Source organism: Eleginops maclovinus, chromosome 19 (genome assembly GCF_036324505.1).
Source record: "Eleginops maclovinus isolate JMC-PN-2008 ecotype Puerto Natales chromosome 19, JC_Emac_rtc_rv5, whole genome shotgun sequence".
In the NCBI taxonomy this organism is placed as follows: domain Eukaryota; kingdom Metazoa; phylum Chordata; class Actinopteri; order Perciformes; family Eleginopidae; genus Eleginops; species Eleginops maclovinus.
In genome coordinates this window covers 8,881,799-8,903,500 of record NC_086367.1, presented here as the reverse complement: position 1 = coordinate 8,903,500, position 21,702 = coordinate 8,881,799, and the positions used below count along the sequence as shown (strand labels likewise).

Below are 21,702 nucleotides of genomic sequence, written 5' to 3'. Positions count from 1 at the left end.
GCCTCGCAACACGACAACAAAGCCATGGCGTAAACTAGAGTGATGACCATGTACTGCGTGACAGGAAAAGAAGAGAGGGGGGTGGATCCAAGTGAGCACAAGAAGAAATAAGGGAATTATCAAAAGCTCTCTAGGGAATTAAAGCTTGTCTTGCTGTGAAACTGGGTGAGGCTGTGGATGTCCTGGCCGGCCGCCAACTTGGAAGCTTCAGGGCTTCCTAGTAGGGCACAAATTGTCACATGAACCAGTGGCCAAACCCAAACCACCATGACCAAGGGTGGAAGTGACATCATTCTCTATGGCTTGGCAGGCAGGGATGATGGCATTATAATAGAGATGGCGTCGCACTGGAGGAACGAGCCAAGAGTCGGTTAACCGCAGAGGAAAAGACATGGTGACGCAATGAATGACAAGAAAGGAAAGGGAGGATTTGTCTTGTTTGTCAGGTGGAGGTTAATTGATCTTGTTTTGAGCCACACAAGCAGAATAGGTCTAGGCTTTGAGTTGTGAGTCGATGGTACCGCCTCTTCAGTCCGGACTGAAATAGCTTTACGACCAAATGAGTTGCTCTGAAATTCTGTGGAGACATTAATTAGGATGAATTCCAGTGACTTTGGTGATGGATTGCCATGAAATCCAGTGCACAAATTTCATGCTCCCCTCAGAATGAATTATTATACCTTTAAAGGAGTACTTTACCCATAAAAAAACAATTTATATATCAATTATTCGCCCTGTGTTACCTTGACTCTTCAGAGAATTTTGTTTTTCTTGCATGCCTCGACGTTGAATAACGGTTAAAAAAAACATTACTATTTTGTATTAGAATTAGTATGCATGTGTTTAGGAAGTAGAAAGCATATGACTGGATGGGGGAAACTTGGATTATAAAGCTGGAGAATTTGTAAACAATCTATGTTTTTTTTAAAGAGGAACTGATTAGAATCTGGACGTCAAAAGTCAAAGGTCACTGTGACCTTGCAAAACACTCATTTCTGAGCCATACCTCAAGAATTAAACACAAATTTTAAATAGGATAGGATAAAAAGACATGACAGACATGACTGTTAGCTAAAACATGACCGGTTGGTGGATGCATACAACCAGGAGGCGATGATTCAAAGAAACCAGTTAATTGACTACGAAACTATTCAAATTCTCACTGAGATATTACAAAACAAATGTCAATTCAAATACTTAACTTCTAGTTTTTTAAACCAAAGCAATTCCAAGCAGCCATATCAATATTTAAGGCTTCCGCTCCTGACACTGAAGCTCCACACTCTGTCGGGCCTTTCAAACGAATGATACTCCCGAAGCATCCTGAATGTGTGTTTATAAACAAGACTCAATATTATTGTGATGTCTGAGCTGAATTCGATAGATTCCTCCTCTGTCAGTTGTGCTTCCGCTGCAATACGATCCGAAATTACATTCAACAGCAACAGGAGACGGGCACTGCTCGTTCTCTCTGTTTCATCGCTGCCTGCTGCCTCGCTAACTTCATCACGGGGGCTTGGCGGGGCTCGCTAGGGGCCATGGGAGTCTGAAAACACCCTGGTCCATTACTCAGAGTGAGAGGCTAACCTGGAGTTAGAGTGTCTTGGCTACCTCCATCAGGGTCCCGTGTCTGGTTCGAAACGTTCCCTCAGAGGCTTTTGGCTTTAATGGACTCTGCTAAACGCATTCTCTCTGTATATTACCTTTAGGATTGGCCATATCTGGTTTCTATACGCTCTGTTTACACATGGCTCAAGCTTGTTCTGCCTAATGCTCTCCTTCACTTCTCTTTTCAGCCCTCCATCTCTGCAAATATTCCTCTTTCTCTACATTCCTGTTATTTGTTTCTTTTTTGTCGACTTTAATTCTCTTTTCCCCTTGCATTTACTCGTTTTAAAAATGGACCTCCATTCTGAATTTACACTGGACATTTTCCACAGCCTGGTGCTCCCTCCCAAGAGGGTCAGATTATAGCCCACATTAGGGGAAACACCTCATTCATTCGCACACATAACCCTACATCACTACAGATTGTCTGGCCGAGACAGTTCATTGACTCTGGAATATCCGTCACTGTTCTCCCTGTCCTGTTCAGTGCTCCCACGTGTGCGTCTGGTTTTAATGACTGCGAGTCACCCACAGACCCATTTTAACTTGATGGACCAAATAGTGCCAATACCACACTGGAAATTTTTACACTTTGAAAAAAAAGGAGCTTTTTTCAACCTAACACCAGCAATTGCTTTTGTCATTAATTGTATTTGATCGTCAGAGCTTGGTTGCATGCCATGGCTCCTTCCTCTCTTTCCTCTCCTGCTTCTTGATCTGAGTAGTGACTTCTGTGTGCGCACCATTCACTGTATATACTGTATATAAAGTAATATACACCTGCCCACCAGGGGGTCACTGTTGAGTATCATCACCTTCCGTTGCCTGTACATACACAGGTAAGTTCAATAAAAAATAGTAATTCTTCAAATATATAGTTTTTATTTTAGTAACCAAAATATTAAGACCATTATGCAACACTGGACAATATATTACAGACACTCTTTGATAAACAGATAATACATATAGACATAAAGAAGAAAATACATAACTAACATACATAAAATACAAAAAAATAATAAAAATAAAGTAAAAATTGGTTGGCACTACGGTTAAGATACAACATAGCCGTAGCATCTCTTTATCTCTCATGTTTCCTGCCTAACTTTAAACTGTCAGAAGGCAACAAAAAAAACATAAAGATGTGGCAACAAATTTTCACAATCAAAATAGTAGAAATATTCCATTTTTAAGTCTTTTTATGTATATATAATAATGACTTTATACAATTTCTTACATAATATTAGTCCTTGCAATCAGGATGAAAAATGAAATGCATTTTACCTGAAGAATCTGTACAAGGCCTCTTCAAAAAAGTTAAGAACAGTCCTTAATGTTCCAATAATGTGTGGCAATAACAGTCTATTCTATTTGAAATACACTCCCATTAAAAATCAATATTAGGCCGACATTTTTTTATGTTTACCAAAGTTGATCTTTACATGAAGACAAAGCACATCAGAATGATCGCCATCATACAATTCGAGAGCAGAGCAATTTATATTTTATATATACACATTTATTGATGATTGAAAGCTCCAAAACAGCTATTAAATGGAGATTTTAAACGTTTTAATGTCTTCTCTGTGTCACAGTATTACCTTTGCTCATTCTGCCAATTCCATTTTTTCTCAGCAGGCTGGGAGGGGAAAATATCTTGCACCTTGAAAAAATGACTAAATTAAAATGTTCCGCTTCAAAATAACAAGTTGAGTTTGTTCATGAAAATAAAAACTCTCTTTAAGCCTTTAAGAGTTCAGAGAATAAACCGTGCTGACCATGAAGAAAGAGCTCATTTATCACTCAGCAGTTAAACAGTGGTGTTGTTTGTGACACTTGATTTAGATATTTGGCACTGGTTTGTTCATCATCAGATTTGGAATTAGATCCATCGCCTTGAACTCAAGATGAAAGGAGCCACAGCAGTTTTTTGGGCTAAACAGATTGTTAGTTCTCAGAGCAAATTGGGTGGGAATGGGATTCACTTTTTTGTGTGCGTGTGTGTGCCACCACACATATTTTGACACGTGTGTTTCCGTGTGAGGTTATTTGATCTTGCAACTGATTTTGCATGTCAGGCCGGGGACAGCCCGGGGAGATGGTTCTTTAGCACAGCTGAATGTCCAGAGGCTGTTGACTGGCCAACTCTTATCACACCCCCTTACAACAGCGCATTGTTTGGCCAAGTGAGAACTTTACCCTTTCATTAGGGTCACTGGGTAAGAGGATAGGAACTCAGAAGCGGAAACCCATGATGCTTTTTGGGCCCCGCTCAAGGCAAGACACTCGGGTTGAACTTGTGTGTGGGTACGGTGGTAAAGGGATGCATCACAACAGATAAGGAGCTCTGTGCTTTTGTCTGCGGTGACAACTCACATCTATTGGTGATTGTGGCTGTCGGATAGGAAGCATAAGATGAGAATAATCATGAAAATGTGGCCTATTTATTTAATTCTCACTCACATTTCATCTGTTAATTGTTTTTCTTCTCTCCAATATTGAAATACTTACAATGGCTTACAACACATTAGTGATCTCAACATCGTAATAAAAAACAAAATTAACATTGTTACATCTGAGGTTGTGTGCCATAACCTCATTATTTATAATTAAATGTAATTATAATACATTTTTGCCATTAAAAATAGCAGGTTATCATCAGAAGGATGTGTTCATAAAATACTAAGGTGCTATTTAAAAAAAATATTTTTTATCAATGTGCATATTAAAATAAAAGATAATTGCTGCTTGTCATTTATCTAGAGAATAATGAAAGTAGTATCACAAAGGGAAATATGATGGTTGTCGCTTCATGTAAAACATCAGGAAATGCCTCCCTCTGGTGGTAAATGGGAGTTTGATATACTTCAAAAGTAAGTGGCTCCAGTCCCTGCTCATGATCTCTTTAGTATACTTTAAATTCATGATGAGTCTGTCACAAACACTTCCCTCTGATAGTCCCACTTGGCCCGTGTTACCGGAATCACTCAAACTTCTTTTTTTTATTGCGTATCTTATATTGTTGTTGCACTTTAATTTTGATCAGTAATTATGACCATAAAGTTTGTGGATGAGACTGAGTTCCTTTGGATGACAACACAGGAGACATCTGTGTGCCCGCAATGTACGGGCCGTGGAGCTGCTCTCCCTGCGGTCGCTGCTAGTGGAAAACCCATAATGGCCTTTAATTGGGACTTTAATTGTGTGTGGTGGAGGGAAAAGCATTGACTACAAAACTGGTGGTATTTGAGTGCATACATGCGTCTTTTGTAAGTATATGTGTCGCTCACCAGATCCTCTTCCTCTCTTGGCCTGTGAACGGCTTCAGTTGGAGTCAAAGAAGCTGCTGTGTCTAATTGATAGAGATCTACATGATATTAGCATTATTTTGCCTACAGGGGAAGATTTAATGTGGCGAAACATCATCTATGAGGACACAAATACACTGGCATTTGTGTTGTCCAAATGTCCAAATGGCTCAATGCTCCCTTCATTCATTCATGCCCTTTGGATATGATTAACAGCAGAAGCAGCATCAATAGCAAGCACTTTGACAACAAGGGTTGGTTAGAGATGATGGGCTGTGAGGAATGTTTCAACTGAAAATTAGCCGGATGACATATGATCCTGTGAGGGATTGCAATTTCTCACTTAGGTCATGTATAGCCGCAGTAAATATTTCGCAGAGGGATGCTCTCTTAATATTTCTTGTTATCACACTGTATACTGGGAGTAACGTTGCCATGCCTGCTATGGCACATGGACTAGATAGCATCGAAAGGCATGTCAAAAGGAAAAATCATGAGAAAATAAATTAAGCGGAAGAGTAGAGTAATTTGGTCTGAGAAAAAAGGGTGGCAGGGAATGTGGTGAACACACAGAAGCAGCAGAAGAACATGAGTGTGGAAGAGGGAGCAGAGAGATGAAACAGTACGGCTTGTGCCTGTCATGATTATACTGGCACCAGCGGATAAGATGGAAAACAAGACGCCATCTTGTGTTCCATTCATGTCTGCGGCGCCTCGACCTGTGTTTCCTATACATACGCACACTCACGATCACACAAACACGCGCTGGCAGAGCGGGGCAGGAGCTTGTGGTTTCAGTCCAGTGACAGCGGCGTATAGTCAGGGTGGCGACGCTTCAGGAGCAGCTCCTCGTATTGGAGAAGCATGTTTGTGTTGGCCCTGAATTAATAACTTTTCATTTAGTGCGGAAATGACAGGAATAGTAATTAAGGAAATGGAATGATTTTATTGGCCATGATGTTTATATTAAGTTCCAGATGTGAAGCAGCTGCCTGCGCAGCAAGAGGCCCCCCCCCGTGCAATCTAAAGGAACTCATATTAAGAGCAAGATAGCAGCGCCAGTTAAATGTATGTCTGTGTGTAAAGAAAAACCGAGTATTGCATTCACAGCCTGTACAAACTAAGCTAATATCATGTCCAATTTGATTAATGTTTTCGGAGAACATTGAGGTCTGCTTCAAATTCATAAATGTCCCCCTAATGTGTAATTTATGTGCAGATATAATGTTACTTTATTTCAGACCGGATCTGCCTGACTGGAAAAGTTAATATCGAAGCAAGGCTGTTCAGCATTTTTGGGTGGCCCTGACACGTGTGAGATGCACGTCGTACTGCACTCAAGTAAAGTAACCCTTAAATGGCAACGGCAGCTTAGATCCTCACACTGCCTGTGACAAGAGCTGGCACAAAAATAAACAGAAAGGCTTTATTTCCTTTGCCTTAATCCAACCTAGAATGTTGTAACAAAATGTACTCAAACTTACAGTAATGCTAGTACAAACTTGAAAACCAAGTTCCTTTATTTGTATATTCAATTTTCTCTTCTCTCTTCTCTATAATATATTAGGTCCGTGAACTACAGAAGTAATCAGAATCAGAAGTACTTTATTTATCCCAAACTGGGAAATGTTTGGGTTGCAGCAGTGAAATACAAAGAGAAGCAAAACAAATACAAATAATTAAACTAAAAAATAAAGTGAAAATAAAAATGACAATCAAATATACAAATGTACAAAAAGGCAATAATAATATAGTGTAAATGTACAATATTAAGTGTGAAGGAGTGCATGTTAAGTCCAGTTTACCCAGAAATATTTGAATTCCCATCAACTTTAGTTAACATATGAGAATACTTGAGAACTGTGAAGGAAGTCTGGACTATATTAACAAAGAAATCAACTGCTATTAAAGACAGAAACACACCTATAATACATATGCTAACACTCATTCTCTTTTTGTATAGATGTCTGGAAATTCAAACACAATACAAGTCAAACACACAACACTACTCCGGTTCCAACACTACCTGTTCCAATGCAACTGTTCTGCACACTTCCCAATCGGAATTAAATAAATAGAAAATGGTAATTAGCTTCATCCTCTTTGCTGTTTCTCTCTCTTCATTTGAGAGCCATTTATTGTGAAGATGTTTTCTCTTTTTCATGGCGGTCGAAGAGCCCTTCCCATTACTGCAGCCAATGATGTTTCGTTCTGTTGTGATGTGCTCCCATCTGGTTTCCAGTGAAAATGCATCACTCCATTAACAGTGCCTGTGATCTAGAGGATGCTTTAATCTAAGACTATAAACTCCACTTAATTACATCCTCCAAAAGAGCTCTATTAGTGTATTGCAATCAAACAGGGAGCTCATCCATTTGGCAAGTCAACATGCCCAAATGGCTTTTGAAAGTGGTTTTTTTTTTCATCATCTGATCGGATCTTTGAATCATATTTGGAGGTCCCAGGCCCTAACACCCCTAATGACATTTGGGATTTTTGTGGGTAAAATAACATGCGTTGCTAATACATTGAATTCCATTTCTCTGCAGCAAAAATAAGCATAACAATTGAGTTTAGGGAAGTCTGAAGAGACTCTCTGTGTGGCACACTGATGACGTTATGCTTGACCTTTCATGCCTCTTACTATATATCCTCCAGTCATATTCAAAATTGCTGCCTGTATGCATTGTGCAGGTTTCCATTCATCTAGCAGTATTTTTCTATGAATTGAAACTTCAAAATTAAGCACATTGGCCTGGTTTTAAAATAGTTCACAAAGACATTTCTGTAAAATACAATATGCTTGGCAATTGCTTTGTCACATTGCCATGATAAAAAAGGTACATTAGATTGCAGCATAGTTAAAGTTAGTTTCTTCTGATGATGTAAAAGGTTTGAAATTGATTTATCTCCACTTCTGGAATGTCTAATTAAAATAAGATAAAGAGAATCCAGGAGATATGGTAAATTACAAAATACCATCTAATCAACAAAGAACAATGCAAGCTTTTTTCTTGGAGGCCACGAGCTAATTTATTATTTGATTATTTATTATCAGTAAATTATTTTTTGATGATAGACTCATGTAGACATTGTTGGCTTCTTGTTGTTGGCCCCTTTTTAAGTAGTGTTACTTTTATTTTATCCTCTAGATCTGTCTGAAAAATAGTATCCATGTTGAAAGGGTTTATAGTCATATCATATACAACAAACCCGGAATATTTAATTAAAATAAGATAAAGAGAATACAGGATAAATGGCATATACACTGTGTATATAAATCCAATTGTTTATGTCTTTACAAACATTTCATCTATTCAAATTTAAAAAAAGATTAGTTTTACTCAATATATCATCAATCATCAAGTCCAGAAAGTAAATGAATGTATACTTTTATGGTAAAAATAAATAAATAAAATGTATATATATATATATATTAGTTAATCATTGAAAAGATAATTCATGTTTTTAAAATCAAGACATTTTTATTTATTTTTTATTTAATGTTTATCTTGTTCGTCATATCCGGTATGAACGTGACACTTCCCGTCTTCTTCCTCCGTGAAGCACAGGCGAAACAATGGCGTCTTATAGTGAGGTAAGTCGTTTCCCCTTATTAGTGGTAAATTACCGAATGTATTTGATGTTGTTGGATGACATTATAAGAGTGTATTCCTCTGGGAAAGCTGTGTTTAATTTCGCCGATGGATAATGTGTTCCTGCTCCACACTTTGTTGTTTACCACCTCCTGTTGTTGCTAAGCTAACCGACGTTAGCGAGTGCCTGTTTACGTTAGCTATCTCTGCCTGATACTCTCGGTTTACTTTCCTGTAAAATAATACACTGGTCATTAAACAGGCTCGTTTTAAATGATTATAGATTAATGTAACTTTAAATAAAACTTTCGTTTTTTTCAGCCGTCTGCCACAGCCACTGGAGAGTTAGCATCCCAGAAGAGAGAAGAGAGACTACGGAAATTCAGAGAGTTGCATTTCAAACGGGTGAGTGTTTCTACTTTATCGAGACAATAAGTGCTTATGTCACAGTGGCAAGCTGGACTGACTCATAGCTGTGAAAAACACCTTTTAACAAGACGTCTGTCAACACCATCTGCCCCGGTCAGGGTATTTCTGATTATATTTCATTTGCACACAGCTGCTTTTACAACATGTCGTGTTATTTTCCACTGCAGAATGAAGCCCGTAAGCTCAATCACCAGGAGGTTGTGGAGGAGGACAAGAGGCTGAAGCTCCCTGCCAACTGGGAGGCTAAGAAAGCCAGACTGGAGTGGGAGCTTGCTGAAGACGCAAAGAAAAAGGTATATCACTGTAAAATATAATGTTTTAGAAAGAGGTCTGCCATAGACCATTAATCATGTTTATGATTACATTTGATACATTTCTCTTTGGTGCCCGCATGGCATTTTACATGCATATATTCTGGACTAGATTTTATATAGCGTCGTGGTGTAGCAATAAGTCCCAAAACATGAACATGTCTTGGCATTCTAGCACTTCAGCCTCCCTATTAGTGGGTGAATATGATCTGCAAAGGTCCAAAATCCAATGGGAGAATTCATTAGCTTTTTGTTGACGTAACTAGCACAATGCCAACGTTCAGGGTTGGATTACAAAAATGCATCATCCCAGCATCTCTCTATAACTATTTCCCCTCAGAGGAAAGTTATTATTCAGTGGGCGTCATTCAAATAATCAATAAACCTCCACCAATGCATTACAATATTGCCCTAGATGTAACACAGGGGCAGTTTACTTATCACTGTCAAACCAAAGACTCATATTTCTATATTTGTCTTGCAGGAATGTGCTGCCAACGGAGAGGACTATCACAGAGTGAAACTGCTGGAAATCACAGCTGATGATGCAGAGCGCTTTGAGAGGAAGAAAAAGAAGAAGAACCCGGACCAGGGATTTGCAGGTTGGTGGCTGCGTCTCCAGTGGAGACTGATGTAGCTTGATTGCAGTGTACTCCTTAGTTACAAGTTTTATACAAGACATAGAGTATGAGACATCAAGTGTGCATTAATCATTGGTAAAAACTTTTAACTAAGTTTTAGTATTTTCTTTGCTGAAAAATAAAATCTCAGCCATATTTGCCTGATTTAGGTTGACCAACTTAATTCCTGAGAGATTGCTGCGTATGTATTTTTTTTTTATCTGGCCATCGTCGTAGTGATGGATAAAAACATTGTGCTATGATAAAGTTATAAGATCCTCTCAGAGTACGGCTGGGTTTTGCCCTCTAATAAGCCTTTAAACACCTTGTCTGTTGAGAAGATTGAAATGAAAAGAATGCTCTTATAATTGCTCAACAAACAAATGAAGCTGTGTTAACTAAGTTAGAATAAAATATAAAAAAAGGAAGTATTTATTTTAAAGTGCAACTGAAATGAATTTTCATCTATCATTCAAATGAAATTTTGACTTTTTCTTAAACCATCAATCCAACTTGAACTAAATTTTCCGGGCATAACTTGTTAAAACGGCCATTTAAAAGTGTGAATTATGTGGCCTTGGGTGCGAAATTGGCCATGTGACCGTGACGTCATAGGGTTGACTCCCTTATTTGCTGGTATGGCTGGCTGCGAAAACAACATACATTTGATGGACCTATATCTCATCAAGGAACCAAAATTCTGATACAAACATCAGCAGGTCGAAAGAACACACCTCTAACATTATGTGGAAAAACTTTCGTTGAATTTAAGCCACACAAATCGATTTAATATCTATATTGTAGAGGCTCTCTGCACCTCCCGTAGGCTATGGGTAGGCTAATGGAAATGAAAGAAAGTTACCATTTTCGGCACAGGATCGGCGGGCACAAAACAGCCATCGCTTCTACTACACGCTTATTATTATTAAGATGTTATCAATCAAATGACACAATAGTGTATGTTTGCTGTGGTAAACTGGAAAAGATTTGAACATGCCGGTTTCGCAGGTATGGCATTCTGCTGCGCTGTCTTTGACACGTTGAAACCTAACGAAGTGGCACTTTGAAATCCAGCCACTTAAAAAAAACTTGTGTGATAATAACATGGTTTTAATGTAAGCTTAATAAACAATGGCGTTATCCCCATTATTATGCCGAAATGTATCGATCAACCAGCTACATCTACCTTAGTTCATTTTGTTTATGGCAACGGTTGACAAGGAAGATGCTTTGCTTTGACGCAGGCTCAAGAGTATTTTCTCAGAAGCGAACAGTAAGCGAACACTATTATATGTATATTAAAAAAACAAGTCCAGTAATGTCAGATCTGGAAATTTCCGAAATAAGTGAAAGGAGCGAGACAGATAGTTCTAGTAGGCCTACAGATACAGATGGTGAGTCTGTGGAGTCGTGCTCTTGTCTTTGCCTTCTCCTTGTCAGCCTCAGTTCCAGTATTTTTTTGTTTCGGAAACATGTGCAGAGAGATGCCTTCAGTGAAGCTGCTATTTTTGCAACTAACACCATTTGGCCCTCCAGCAACACAATATTTTCCACCGTGCTTTGATGTCTTAGCCATAGACGCCACCATTACAGTTAGACTACTAGAACTTCTGTGTCAACCCTATGACGTCACGCATAAAAAAATGAATTCGCACAAAAAGACAAAATGTGGCTCCTTTTGAGCCTGTTTTAACATGACTTCCCGGATAAATTATTATCCAGACAATATCTCATTTTAATCGCAAGGCTTAGAACCTTTAGAATCAGCACCCAAAACTGTGAAATTCCAACAATTAAAATTCGTTTCATAAGTCCTTTAAACATAGACTCCAAAAAAAAACCAGTGTCAGGGCTGGAAGGGTTTTCGGATAAGAGATTTTTAAAAGGGTGGAAGCAGCAAAACGTGAGAGCAAAAACATCGTCCTGCTTCTACTGGGCACTATACTAGCCAAACCATTCACACATTTCATCATCATCGGTGAAAACATTACCGTCACTTAAACGCCTAACTTGTTGACATCAGTTATTTAATACATTGAAGCGGATGTCACTGACTGATCGTATTGACTTTGGAATTTTTATAGCCACGTCAGGAAGTGACAGGCAGATCAATCTCCTTTTTTTTTAGACTTGAGGTTATATCACCTCAGTCTACTCATTTATTAAAGTGTAATTTGATACAGTTTACTCTTGAGGAAACAAGTGGTACACCGTGATTGTGCTCTCTTTTTTGATGTGATTGAGAAGTTTTTCCCCTCTTTTCCCACACAGAGTATCGAGCCATACTGGTTGCATGTTAGAACCCCTTGTGATGTTAATCATCTCAAACTGCTCCCAATTTAATCTCCTTTATATAAAAAAAAGACTTGCTGTGTTTCCTAAATATGGCAGCCAGCTGCTGCATCAAAACCTCCTCTGAATTAAAACCTCTGGGGAGAAAAGTATCACCAGAAGGGCTTCACGAGGAGGAGGAGGAGGAGGAGGAGGAGTAGCCTCTTCATCTCTTCCCTAACAAGCTGCAGGATGTGCCCGTCCTGCTTGCTGTTTGTTCTGGTAATTATAACTCAGTTTTCATATCTCTCCGTCTCCCTGCAGGTTATGCCGAGGCCCAGTTCCGACAGTACCAGAGGCTCACCAAGCAGATCCGACCCGACTTTGAAGGCTACGAAAAGCAGAGGGAAGTATGGTGAGTGAAGCCCCGTTGCCATCTTGTCTGGCTGTGACATTTCTGTGTTTTAATTCTTTAAAGACAGACAGCTCACCATGGGAACAAACACAGCCGTAAAAAAAGATGGTGACCTCTCTGCTATTAGACCGTAGCTGTGACAATTCTCGTCAAATAAAATGAATTGTATCACTTTGCTTGCTTGACTTCTCAGAAATAACCCATCACATGTGCACAAAACATATCCTATACGTTGAGTTATGTACCCCCTCATTTGCCCCGGGGAAGTATTGACACACTAAGTACATTTGGAGTTTTAAAGTGCAGTGCACGCATGCTAATGTGCGCCTGCAGGTTTTTCACCCTGAAACACTGACGTTCATGCAGAACCGTGAAGGATCCACACACACACGGTTTCACCCAAGGCAAATGTATGTCTCCTCATTAGATGTCCATCATCACAATGGTGGAATAGAAAAGTCTGTTTCAAGTATGTTCAAATTGTGATTATCTGTGATTTTTGCATGACTAATTCCTTTGCCGTTTGCTCCACAGCGGTGAGGACTTCCACCCCACGTCCAACAGTCTGATCCACGGCACTCACGTCCCCTCAAAGGAGGGCATTGACCGCATGGTGGATGATGTTGAGAAACAGTAAGTCACACTCAAAAACCTCCTCTCCTGACCCTGCGGTGAATTCGTCTCGCCCACAAAAAGCAGGTCATTAGTTTAACTATCCCTCTATAGAATCACCTCGGTGACTTTTTGTAAGAAAAACATCTTATGGCCCTACCCGTAAAAAGGAAGTGGTATAGAAAAGACTTAATAGTGCAGTTTTTGATCGAATAGGGCAGAAATGTATGTAAACATCTACTAAAAGACATTCACATAGTAACAGGATGCATTAAACACATTTACTTAACATCCCAGTAGCAGCTCTTAAAAAGCTTGATGGCGAGGACTGAATAAATGGACATTTTACAGAAACGGGCAAAGAACCCTTGCTAATTATGATTGGCTTTAGCAATTCTAACAAATTAATTATTTCCCAAACCTCAGAAAGACACTGGGTACATTCAGAGCCTGTTTACCGGGACTGGTACACCGCAAACGTGGCGTGGAGTATGGAAATATGAGAACATCAGTCATAAGGGATGATGTGTGGAAGGAATGAATTTGTGACCTCTCAGTCAATTTGTGAACAAGGGCCTGTGCCTGGGGTCTCGGTCAGGATGGAGTAAAGCATTCTGAGTGTTCCGGCAACTGTGATGGGGCGGAGCTTTATGAAACTCACCACAAAGTCTGAATTTAACCAATCGGGCGTACAACAATTAATGTCTGCCTTGGTTTTCTATTGCGTTATTGTGTTTGTTCAAAAGTCCTTTCACCTTTTTGTTACCCCAGCCCTCTGAAGTGGTTGTGTGTTGGAAACGGCCCCAGGCTCGTGTTAGAGATGCGACTGTGGGGCATTAGACAAGGGGTTCCGTTGCCAGGGTCTGACGCACAACAATGCTTTGAAGAACCAAGAGCTCACAAATTGACAGCATTACCCTCTAAGTATGCGTGTTTGGTTTTCCATTGCCACTACCCATGCCAAATTTCAAACGCACAACCCCCCCCCCCCCAAAAAAAAAAAATAATTGCCTGCAGCCAATTATCGTTATTGGATATCCCATGGATAGTGGCCACACTGGTTTGTGAAATCCTCCCTAAGCTGTTTTTATTTGTCAGGATCGAGAAGCGGGCCAAGTACAGCAGACGCAGGGCCTACAACGACGACGCGGACATTGACTACATCAACGAGAGGAACGCCAAGTTCAACAAGAAGGCGGAGCGCTTCTACGGCAAATACACAGCGGAGATCAAACAAAATCTGGAGAGAGGCACAGCTGTCTAGAAGCTTCAGCCGCCATAGTTAGGAGGGTGCGTTTGTTTCACGTATTAAAGGCAACAGTGCTCATTTTATATCACTGCTAGAGCTGAGAGATAAGTCATGTGATGTGTGGTGTTCCTTTGTACAGTATGGGGGCTAAAACAGCTGTTGTGATTATTCTTTTTATTTTTAAATAAACCACTGACATTTATCTTGCACACTTTTTCTGTGGTCTCGTGGTGGGGGGGCATTTCAAGCGTGAGAATGAACCACCAGTAAGTAGGCTACCATCCGACCTCGGGGCACATCAAGCCATGGATGCCAGCCAAAAGAATGTTTTCGTGTTGGTCCAAACGGAGTGATAAAGACCAACAATTGAGCAATTCGATTTATTCATTATCATCTACATCTCTAACTGGCCCCGAGGTGCAGACTGATCCGGGGAGCCTTGTGACTGCAGGAGAGATGAAAGACAACAACAGGTTCCCATGCAAGCCTCCCGGTCTCTGTCTGAATGCACGAGCACTGCCCTCCGCAGGGAACACAGCCATGGCTTTGTGTAGTCCTACCAGTATCAAATTGAATCTTTATATTCTCTTGGATCTAATCCTGATGAATCAACCCTCACAGAATTAATTTATGAGATGCCCTCAAAGGGTGATTCACAAAGATGCCACGCCACGAGTTGTTTATGTTTAAATGATGAAAGGTAAAGGGGTCTTTAAATGTCTTTGATATCTGACTCGGCATTGCAGTAAGGGATTAAATGTTCAGATTTATTATTGGGATATATTTTGTTGTGTTATCTGATTAGCTAGAGGACATTGGAAGGGAAATTACCTTTTTAGATAATATGACACCTTTGATTCTTTCAAGGCCAACTGCCAGTTACAGTAAAGCAAAATGGGTATGATTAAAGCCTGGTAAACAACATGAAAATGACTGGATGAATAGCAATGAGTTTAATGGGGGAGTTTTTCCTGTAGACATAAGAAACGGATCTTATTTAAAAGAAGAATCTAGAATAAGTAAATCACATATGATATATATCAGTTCTTTAAGAATGAGTATTATACATTACAAGGGGAAAAATGGTGTTAAAGGGGCCCTGTTTTGCTCAGGTTTATATTTGTGTTCTGTGCCTCTGCTGTCACTTCTCTATATGCTGTAACGTTCAAAAAGCGCTTTATTTTTCTCATACTGCCTGTGCTGCAGCACCTCTTTTCACCCTCTGTCTGAAACCAGAGCCCTGTCCGCTCTGATTGGTAAGCTGGCTGGCTATGTTGTGATTGTTCAATTACTAAGAAATGCCCCGCCCCCAAGCTTATCACTACAATGTGTTGGAGAGCTAGCCAATAGAAGCGCATGTGTTATATAGTGATGTCACTATGTAACACAAGTCAACCAAGGATTACAATTGAAGCGTTTCAAGCTAAATGGGGAATGTGTGGGAGAAAAACTCCCTCTGGAGGGAACTTTTGGATTTTAGCCTTTGCATTTACAAAAACCTACGTAACACACGACAGGAAAGAAAGGCAAAACAATAAGGCTCCTTTTGAACCAGACACTACTCTGCCTTTTTTGTGTACGAATCAATGATACTGGCATACACCGAGTAAACGGCGGCCCTGTTCTTGCGCGCTCCAGTTCCTTGAAGACTCTCTGTGTGATGTTGTTGCATGTCTTATCTCTAATCAAAACATTGGATCAGAATAGCAGGTGAGTTTTACAGCGGGAGACACGCAGTCTGGCAGTCAGACATCATAAAAACAGTGTGATTTTACCTTTTTATTACAACAGATTGTGACATGTATCTAAATATAAGCTTTGAAAATCTTAAGAGCACTACAATTTATTACTCACTTCACAGATAGCTATCTTATCCAATAGATACCTTCTGGCAGTAATACATTTGTAGTTTGAACATGTGCCAGGAACTAATCAAATCTAAAATACACACACACTTAACAGCCACCTGAACAGGACGATGTATCAAGTTATTCAAGAAGGAACATGTTCTCATCATGTGGAAGCAGACAGATGATCACCAAACATTAATAAACATCATGATTCCCATCACGAAAAGAAAACAGAGCCTGTAATTCCTCGATTGTGATCACTGTACCATGAACCTAAAGCTAATGGAATTCAGCCATCATTAAATGAACGATTATTTTATTATTATACCAGTTGCTTAAAAAGTCAAAGGAACTACATTTGAATAAATATCGAAATCATAGACAGTAAATAATACATGACTTCATAAACAATGAAATCAGAAAGTGTGAAGTTTCCATATAGGGGATACAGAAAGTAAATATTGAAACAATGTATGTCCACTTTTTGGATGTGTTTTGTATTTTATCTATGCACAAATTTAATCAAAATGTCTCTACCTGAAACAATCTGGTGAGTTATGTGTCTCAGGATTATTTTTTAAACAAATAGGTAAAAAAGTCACATTATGTACAGATACCATAGTTCTGTAAATTAGGAACCATTGCCTCAACTAACCAGACACTAAAACTGAATTGCCACACATATCGACCCCCCAAACACCCAGATATGGTGGTGGCGATTCAAAGCTCTCTGAACCGGCTAACCATCACCCTCAGTCTGAAACAAGACTCGACGAAATGAAACACAGGAAAGAGTGTGGTAATACTGCCACCGTGTGGTCATTGTAAAAGGAGCAGCAGTGAAACACAGCAAATCTGTGTGGTATTACTGCCACCGTGTGGTCATTGTAAAAGCTGCAGCTAACTGGTCCATACTGCAACCCTCAAGCTGTACCCACCGTAAGACAATGACCTTTGACACAGTGAGCCACCAAATGCTGTGTTTATTCGTTTGTACATGTACTCTATGCTTGCTTATTACCAGGCTGTTCTGATTGAGTCCATATGACTGTTGTCTTTAAACGATAATGCTGAAAAACACAGGCATATGCTACTATAAATTATTGTTATTGCCCACTGGGATATCTAAATACACCATTTCTTTGCTACTAGTAACTGCTTTGTAAGGATAAGCCATTTTCTCGTATGGATCATTTATATTTTTGCCATTTGTCTATAAAGAAAACCTAAATGGATGATTTTAGTCAGTGCTAAAAAAACTCATTGCAGCAGTTTTGAGTGAAGTTGATGGATTTATGAGAAGTTACAATAACAAACACTTTTTTTATCAAATAAACATCTTTATTGAAAAAAAGCACAATATACAACAAAGGGAAAGAAATATCCCACCTGAATGAATTTCTTCAGTTGTTCCCACTTTACTCTTTCAACATCTGAAAAAAATTGCGACTGTAAAATGGTGAAGCATATGTACAAAATATGTACAGTATTTACAGTGTCCATGCACTCTGACACACTAGTGTGTTGTGGAGAATGTGTGTTTGCGCGCATTCAAAGATTTGCCTGATTTGACCCGGACCCAGTGACCGTAGGGCTTCCTGCTGTCAAAGCTGTCCACTCTGGAGGTTACCTTAGCTCCAGACTGAGCCGCCAGTGTGGGTTTCACCAAAGAGTTCTAAAAAGGAGAAGATTGAAAGAAAAAAAAGACATAAGACAACCTGAATAATGAAGAGCAGAATTTGGTTTTTAACCAATTGGGGAAAACCGTAGGAAGCTGCTAAATTAAAGTAGTGTTAAACGGTGCACCGATACTAGAGAGGTATCGCGATACCCTGCCGTTAAAAATGCAACGATTCCCCCATTTCATTAGTACCGGTACTTTAAGAATGACATTGTTTTAGTAAGAGCCGTATTTCCTTCGTGTGTTTAAGCGCTCTGCTTCCACTCCCTGCAGCCGTGCCTTCCCCTCTCTCATGCACTCTAGCGGTCATATCCTGTGACAAAATGAGAGCATGGCTGCAAGTGCGAGTGCTATTGCCGATGTGCCTTGGCTTGTTGACAAAAGCGACGCAAGAAACGAAATTTGGAAAAATGTGTTTACATTTCTGCTGACAGAACACGCAGCTCTACGTGATCATCGCTGCTGTGACGGGACAGGTGCGGAGCAAAAAACCTACTTCAAGTTAAAGAGCTAACACACTTAACTATCTTATCCACATCTGGAACTAGCTAAACTACTTATAAATAAGTGTATTCTTCACTGTCGAGTCACTCATTACTGGATAATTGAGCAGCATGAGACGGATACGACTGGCTGTCAGGAGAGGGGAAAAGAGAGCACTTCATTTATTTGTGTTACTATCCAAAGGTAATGTAAACTTTTGAATAATGTAGGTCAGATGACCTACATTATTCACCATTAGTAGTTTATTTGACTGATTTTTTTAAATGACATTTAAGACGGTTTCCCCTTTTTTAAGAAAAGTATCGAAGTCGCAATTCTTGACTTGGTATCGAAACAAAAATGTTGGTATCATGACAACATTCATTTAAAGTCACTTACATTAATGCTGAAAGAGATGGTTTTCCTTTTTGGGGACATCCTGCGGCTGAATACATCATCAGAGTCCTCCTCATCGCTCTGTTTCAAAAAGACAAGAAAACAACACCTAGTTAGATATGTGTGTGAAACTGATGGTAGGGTGGCTCTGACAGCTTGTAGAGTTCATATAGATGCGTTATAGTCCCCATTGTCAAATTGTGTAGCACTTCTATTGCATGTTAATTATTTAAGTGTTAACTTCAACACTTAACACCCCCATCCCACTGGTGTCAAAGCTCGAGCATTAACTGAATCCTACTAAGGACAGACCTTGAAACATAATAAAACAATAAAATGAGAAAGGAAAAAAAGGATCAAGTAAAAAGGGATGTCTTCTCTGTCTACAGTGGCAGAATGGTGGTGACGTAGGTTTCCCAGCGCTCAGCATACAGCTGGTGAACCAACTTATCTTTGGCATACGGAGCGGAGTTCTTCATCTGTTTCTAGCTCTCGACAGGGATAGTCACTATAATGCGGTCCACACGCCTTTGCTCCATCAGCGAGTGAAGGATTCTGCTAAATAACAACGACCCATTTCAACTGCAAGCATAAATACATTGGAAATTTCAAAATTTGACTGCCTATCTATATGAAGTGGAGTCAGTGTAATATAATGTAGGAATTTCTTGAGCATCATTTATGTGTATACTTAGCATTTGTATGGACTTTGAACATGTCTGATTGTGAGGTAATCTACATATGTGTTTGTTTAACTGCAGGCCTTCAGTTGATAGACTTACACATAGTGGAATTTATAAAGGAGGTATCAGATAAACTTTCACGCAAACATATTGTTGTCACCCAAGTCACATGACAGCCCTTTATTCCCAGGTGCCGATGAGTGAAGGAGACCACTGTCATGTTATCTATGAAGACAGGAATAAATACAGAGAGCATGTGTATTCCCTCAGGGGTCCAAGCACACAAGACAGGAAATTCAACACAACATTGACCTCAAGCTAAACAACTGTAGACGTTAGACTGTATCTTTGATAAAATGATGCAACAGTTAAGATCAGACTATATTATAGAATAATAAGTCATCCTGTACAGCTTAAGATCTATTATCAACGTTAAGCATGCTGTAAAGATTGATTATGCACAAATTGAAAGATTGTTGGCTATCCCTAAATTCTCAACACCCCTTACCTTGTATTGAGGTGTAGTCCATGATGAAAAAACACATTTTTGCCTTTATTAAGAATCTGTACAAAGATTTATTTAAAAAATGTTTATTGTGTTTTGTGTTAAACTTGAAGCAGAAATGCACCCACCTGTGACTGAGTCTTTTCGGGTTCTTGTCTCACCCATGTATCTAGCGACACCCGTTTGAACTCTTGGACTGGTTTCACACTCTCATGAAGTTCCTGCTTTTCCACGGCTAGGAGTGTTGTTGCAATGGCCTTTGCAGCTCTGACCAGTTCTCCTTTGTCTGGGGAACACAAAGTGTGCATACTGTTTAATCAGTTGTGCAAATCAATATTTGAGTAGTTACCATTTCTTTGTTTTAGAGAATCAACTTACCATCCAATCTCAGGCTGACAGAATGCTCTGAAGATCCAGATCTTGAGCTGTCTCTGTGGGTTCTGGGTGGGGATTGGGAAGAGGGGCTAGCAGCCCTCTTGTTCTTGTGGCTGGAGGACCTGGAGCCTTCGGCCCTTTCGCGGCGTGGTGGGGATTGGCGGCTACGACCATGTCTGCGATGTTTGTCACAGCGACAGCGGGAAGAAGGTCTGTGGCATCGAGGGTGAGAGCGGGACCTGGAATGAGACGAGCTGCTGCTGCTGCTGGATGATGATCTGTAGCGCCTCCTGCGGCTAACGCGGGCCCTGGAGCGGCCGGAGCCAGAGGAGGGTTTGCTGCCACTGCTGCTCCTGGATCGGGAGCGAGAAGGGACCGGGCTGCTCTGGTCAAAGATGACCTTAATGCCATCAATTTGACGATCGTAGGCCATTTCAGAGTGTGCTACTTCTCCCTTGGCCATTTTTTATGTTTACGGTCACAAGCTGAAAAAAACACACAAAAACATGAACAAGTTTTTTCTTTTAAATAGCTTTTTGTAATCATCGTATTAATAACTTTAATAACTGGCGGTATAAGATATTTTAGCAAAGTAATAGTCTATTAATATGCCTTGAAACCTTGAAACATTGCGAGCAGATAAACATAACTACAATGGCGGAGTTGAGGCCTACTGGAAAATTCCAGAATGACGCAAGCTAAACATAGCTTAAGCTAACAGCTGTTGTAACTCCAAACCACGCCATGTCAAATTCATTCGCATGTTATTAAATAACGAGTTTAAAATACAGATGTAATCACATGGAAACTTAATATTACATTTAAAGCTGTCGATACAAGTACATCTCGATTGGCTTAACAAAATGAGCCATGCTAGCGGACGTAAGTAGTACGGTCTTACCGTGTGGACTGTAGCTTTGTTCTGGTGATAACGTCGATGTAAACGATTCAAGGTAAGTAACCTTAAAAAAGTATATCAAGTATATATATTACGAATAAAACTGAATAATATTAAAATGTGTAAGTTTTAGCCGTGTTATTGCAAAAGAGAAGTCTTCGTCCGGGTTGATCCGTCTGTCGTCGTCGCTTGTTAGGTAACGAGTGTCGCTGTGGGCTTGGCGGAGCAACGGTCGAATCCTCTGGAAAATTCCAGTCACGTGACCCCCATAGCGAGTCAAATTTGTTCAACCAAAGGAGTCGATTCTCGCTGGGCACAAGCTTTTCTTTCTTGTGAATTCGAGAAGAAAGCAAATCGACTTGTCTCAGTCTATTCGACCATTATACAATTAAAAGATAATCCAATTTTGTTT

The 21,702-nt window shown here is 39.8% G+C and overlaps 2 protein-coding genes across 2 annotated transcripts; one reads left to right on the top strand and one right to left on the bottom strand.

Annotated features, from left to right (window-relative positions):
- Positions 1-8,430: 8,430 nt before the first annotated feature.
- Positions 8,431-14,628, top strand: syf2 (SYF2 pre-mRNA-splicing factor). The gene is made up of 7 exons (XM_063908309.1): positions 8,431-8,514; positions 8,834-8,917; positions 9,109-9,234; positions 9,737-9,854; positions 12,468-12,558; positions 13,093-13,191; positions 14,269-14,628. The coding sequence occupies exons 1-7, from the start codon at positions 8,497-8,499 to the stop codon at positions 14,432-14,434; spliced, it is 702 nt and encodes a 233-aa protein (XP_063764379.1). The 5' UTR covers positions 8,431-8,496; the 3' UTR covers positions 14,435-14,628.
- A 2,960-nt stretch (positions 14,629-17,588) lies between these two features.
- rsrp1 (arginine/serine-rich protein 1) lies at positions 17,589-21,547 on the bottom strand. The gene is made up of 5 exons (XM_063908407.1): positions 21,294-21,547; positions 20,396-20,877; positions 20,146-20,303; positions 18,833-18,910; positions 17,589-17,944 (listed from the first exon to the last, which is right to left on the bottom strand). The coding sequence occupies exons 2-5, from the start codon at positions 20,853-20,855 to the stop codon at positions 17,786-17,788; spliced, it is 855 nt and encodes a 284-aa protein (XP_063764477.1). The 5' UTR covers positions 20,856-20,877; positions 21,294-21,547; the 3' UTR covers positions 17,589-17,785.
- Positions 21,548-21,702: the final 155 nt, after the last annotated feature.